This window comes from Bos taurus, chromosome 21 (genome assembly GCF_002263795.3).
Source record: "Bos taurus isolate L1 Dominette 01449 registration number 42190680 breed Hereford chromosome 21, ARS-UCD2.0, whole genome shotgun sequence".
Lineage (NCBI taxonomy): Eukaryota > Metazoa > Chordata > Mammalia > Artiodactyla > Bovidae > Bos > Bos taurus.
In genome coordinates, this window is record NC_037348.1 from 68,191,274 (window position 1) to 68,196,001 (window position 4,728).

Sequence of the window (4,728 nt, forward strand, 5' to 3'; positions counted from 1 at the left end):
GTACTGAGGCAAAGTGAAAATTCCTTAGGGCTACACATTTAATCTTTTAGGTATTTAGGGCTATTCCTTTATGCACCTTATTTTTTAGCTGTTTACAAACAAATTAATATCTGAAAGAAAACAATGAGTTACTTCAGAATTCAAAAGATGTACTCTGATAGGACTGTTTCGTGAGGGTGACTACGAGCAGTTTGTTGTTATGATGCTGGGGCAGCAGGTTAGCAAGGCACTTCAGAACTTTGGGAAATTCTTTTGTTCACATCAATAGGCAACTGTAAAACTGGTTCCTCAAAATATACAGAAATATGTATACCCTTTAGTGGAAGAAGAAAAATTTCACACAGTGATAGACCTTATTGGCCCTTTCAGGCACTAGAGAAACATCCATGTGCCAGGAACATGAGCTAAGGAGCACAGCAGGGGCCAGGAGCTTAACAGGCTGGGAGACCTGGCCCCGAGCAGCTACTGACGGCCTCTGCTCTCACACGCATCAGGAACGTGGAGCAAGGTGGTCCGTTTCGAGGAAGCCCATCATGCTACATGCAGACTTTTTTGCTTATTTTAGCATAACCTGATAATTGCTAACTGATTTCCATTTTTCACTATCTTACTATGGGTGTGGGTGTTTTATCTTTTTTTTAAAAAAAGTTCATTAGCTTCATTTAAATGTTCTTATCCTTACTGATTTCTAAGGGAAATTTTAAGTTTAGAGCTTATAAACAAAAACAACTTGAAGGTATCAGCTTGTGCTTCATCCCTTCTTTGCTGCAGTCTCAAAGGTGTTTTTGCTACTAATTTTCATAATTTTCTTATATTGCTCACAAAAATATGACTCCCCCCCAAAGGCAGGGTACAGGGGAACATACAGACACTGTATTTCAAACAAAAGCATGTTTATCAAAGAACCAACCATCTAGAAAAAAAAACTCCCACCCTATTAAATTGGGTGGGACCACTGGGTTTTATGAGTGAAAAAAAATCCTGCTTTATTTAGCATAATAACAAAACATACCATTGTGCTGTGTTTGTGCTTGGACCTTACTTCTATTCATCCAAAAATTTCCCCCTTCTTCATAATTGTCTTAGTATTTATCACATATTTCTAGATTCTGAAATAGCTGTATTTTAATGCTTGAACAACCATTAAAAATGTTTTAAAAGCTAAAAAAAAAAAAAAAAGGTTTAAAACCTGCCCCATTTCATTTTCTGATTTTTTAAAAAACCCAAAAAATCACACCACAACATAAGGATAGCGATCCAAATGCAAAAGTTAATACGCTATAATATTTGTTTTGCAACATCAAAAGCAGCAGATACTGAATATAATTTGCTTAAATCATTAAATACTGAGATTGATATATGCATGTATACATCACATTTAGGCTCAATGAACTGAAAGCTCTCTATAGATACAAAGATGTGTGCATAAAGTGCAAAACCAGAATCAGGAGCCGCAGGCTCTCTGGCTGTTCAGTACTCCCACTCGTCCGACTTCAGGTCCAGATAGCTGAGGATGTTCTGCGCCAGCTTCACGGCCTGTTTCCGGGCGGCCTTACACTTCTCCTCGCCCTGTGGGTCCACCGCGTCCAGGGCGAGTAGCTGCTTGGTGAGCAGCTCTTCCAGGCGGATGTAGTTCTTGTCGGTTCGATTGCCGTCGAAGGAGAGCACTTCGCCCTGGATCTCCGACAGGTTTCCTAGCACGTCCCAGACCGCCTTGTGTGAGGGGTGCTCCTCACAAGCCAACAGCTTTCTTTTCTCCAGGGCTTCCTTCAAGTCAATGTAGGTGATGAGGGTCTGCACTTCAATCACCGCTCTTCTCCGGGCTTCCCGGATGCAGGGGTTTTTTTCAAGACTCACCTCGTCCAACTGTCCGATCAAACCCTGTAGTTCTGTTTTGGCACTCAGGTACAGTTCAGGAGGATTCTGTGCTTGGAGAAGTTCAGTTTTGATTTCTCTCATTCTCTTGAGGACCTTTTCTATTTTCAGAATGGAATGGTTCTGTCCTAGGTCAAATGCATGCGTGGTGTCTGCTTCCTCTTCTAAGTCCAAGTATCTCAGTAACTGGTTGATATCTTCCACGACCTCCTTCCGATAGTTTCTGATTTCTGTGTGGCCGCACACATCAAGAGCATCCAGGTCAGCCATCAGCCCCGAGAGCACACAAGACAAGTGCCTGCACGTCTCCTTGTTGTTCACTCCCATCAGAAGGGCAATCAGTGTGCCTCTGGTCTTGTTCACTTCACACATCACAGAGTTGATCTTGGCAACAGAGGGGTGTGCGTCCTCAGAGAGCGGCAGGGAAGGCTGCTTCTTCATGCAGTTCTCAATAATCTCCTGCACGGCACAGATTTTGGTTAAGGTGTGATACCGTGCTTTTCGCAGGGAGACCTTGCCTCCGGTCTTGACATGTGTCAGCCTCAAAATGACATCCTGGATGCCTTCCTCAAACTCATCAGTTACACAGTTGCCTCCATTATAAAACGGCACGACCTTCTCTTTCACCAGGGCCTGCGCTTCTTGAAAAATGTTCTGTATTTCGAGCCGGTGTGGGTGGTTCGCATTCTGCTCCAACTCTTTGAGAAGACGCTCTGTCTCTTGTGCCGCCCTCTTCCTGGCTTGCTGAATATCTCCTTTTCCTTCAGTATCTACAGAGTCTATTTCGAAAAGCTGTTTTGTGAGAATCCTCTCCAGTTTCTTGTAATTCTTGTCATCTGACAGACCACTGAAACCAAGTACTTGCTGTTCTATGCTTTTCACCTCCTTTTGAATTTCCTGCAGCCTACTAATAGAAGGGTGTTGGTTTCCCATCTCCATACTTTTGTTGTGTTCAGTTTCACAAGCACTAAAAGATGACAAAAATAACTTGTTACACCACAAAGCCTGAAGAATGGTACTTGTGTATTATCTCATTCTAAAAAGATATGCTTACGAAAGGGCCTGTTGTCACTGCAATCCAAAGACCACACTTCAGCACAGAAATCAGTCTATCAACCCCTCTCCTGCAAGCAACCTCCACATGGCAGTGATTGAGACTGGGTTATTGCAGTGTGGAAGATAAGCTGGAGCGCTGGGCCCGGGAACCTCAATTTTCCTCAGTTGTAAAAGAGAACAGCGTATGCCTACATAAGTATGGCATGAGGTTGAGCTGTCAGCTTGGAAAAAGCACAAGCACCTCAGGTCGTCACAGTGGAAGCTGCTTCCTGGCAAGAGCAGGGCACCTTTGTGGAAAGTAAACCAGTAGCTCTTCTAACCTTCCGGGCCTTTTGGGGGCATCTAAGCACTCCCACCCGGCCTGCTGCTGCTAAGTCGCCGACCCCAAAGACGACAGCCCACCAGACTCCCACGTCCCTGGGGTTCTCCAGGCAAGAACACTAGAGTGGGTTGCCATTTCCTTCTCCACCCACCCGGCCTAGCTTCCTGTAAAAGGAACTGAGCCGCTGAAACAAACAATGGGCTTCGCAGGCCCTCGCGGAAGTCCCCGTTTCTACATGCCTCTCCACCCGTTAAACACTTCCAGAAAGACGCCCTGTTTCTCGCCCCACCCTTTTTGTACCTCATAAACCTTTCCTGCAGAGGCTTGAAATTCCACAGGGAAGGCGCCTGGCATTATGATAAAGGCACCAGCTTGGGCTTTGGAGGCCTGGTACCCTCTAGGCCCTGTTTATGCTCCCCCCGTCCAAAACACACACCAAGACAATTAGACAACGATGACTAACTCATTCATCAGCCTCCCATTAAGGCTCCAGAGTGGCTTAACGCATTTTTTCCCCCCACGTTCTTGGGTTTCTATCAAACGCTCACGGGCTGGGGATGGATGCTCAATCGAAACTAATCCCCTGCGGGTGTCCCAGCCAAGAACGCGCCTCCGGAGAGGCCCCGGAGCGGCGGGCTGCCTCGGTTCTTTCCTCCCCTCTCGCCCTGTCCTCCCGGCACTTTACCCAGACGCGGTCTAAGCGGGCTTGGTCTTGGCGTCCCGCGGGTGAAGTGGCCAGGTGGTAGGTCAGCCCTTTACGGGGTGCGGCACCGGAGCCGGGCCCCAAGCTGCATCCCTCTCAGCCCTCCCGGCTAGGTCTGGACGGGGCAGCCGGTGAAGGGGCCGGCGGTGGCGGCGGCAGCTACTGGCCGCGGCGGCCGCTCCGGGCGTCTCGCCCGGACCCCACGACGCGCCCGGCAGCCTGACCTCACAATGGCCCGCGCGGGAGGGGGCGGGCGCGCTCGGCCGGGCCGGGCCGGGCGAGCCGACGGGGAGGGAGGGGACTCGGGCCCGGCCGGCTCCGGGACCAGGCCCGGCCGCGTCGGACCCGGGGCGGGGACGGCGTCGACTCCGGCAGGGCCGGACCCGGGAGACGGGGATCGTCCGGGGACCGCCCGCGCCGAGGGAGAGCGGCCGCCCTCGCTCACCTGTGCCGCCCGCGCCATGGCGCGCCTCATCGCCGACGCCCCGCGACTCCGCAGCTCCCGCCGTCGCCCCGGGCCCGGCCGAACACCCGCCCCCCCCGCCTTGGGAAAAACGTCCTTCGGCGTCCGCGCCGCACCTCTCCCGTGGCCGAGCCTGCCGCTGGCCGCCCAGCGCAGAAGCCGCCAAGAATGGCAGCTCCCGAGGAGCTGACGCGCCGTCAGTCCAACCCCTCAGCCTGTCAGACGCCGGGCGAGCGCACGGTCGCCCGCGCCGAGCCCTCCCGCGGACTTTGCGACGGTGCCGTAAGGTAGCGACGTCGCGACTCTGCC

The 4,728-nt window shown here is 51.0% G+C and overlaps 1 protein-coding gene across 4 annotated transcripts; it reads right to left on the minus strand.

Moving 5' to 3' along the window:
- Positions 1–1,250: 1,250 nt before the first annotated feature.
- BAG5 (BAG cochaperone 5) lies at positions 1,251–4,646 on the minus strand. Of its 4 annotated transcripts, none has more exons than XM_010817252.4 (2): positions 4,536–4,646; positions 1,251–2,842 (listed from the first exon to the last, which is right to left on the minus strand). In XM_010817252.4, the coding sequence occupies exon 2, from the start codon at positions 2,812–2,814 to the stop codon at positions 1,471–1,473; it is 1,344 nt and encodes a 447-aa protein (XP_010815554.1). In that variant the 5' UTR covers positions 2,815–2,842; positions 4,536–4,646; the 3' UTR covers positions 1,251–1,470. The 4 variants fall into 4 exon arrangements, with proteins under 4 accessions (XP_010815554.1, XP_005222261.1, XP_059735048.1 ...); XM_005222204.5 differs by having other exon boundaries at positions 4,402–4,646; XM_059879065.1 differs by lacking the exon at positions 4,536–4,646 and adding an exon at positions 2,930–3,903.
- Between the last annotated feature and the right edge of the window lie 82 nt (positions 4,647–4,728).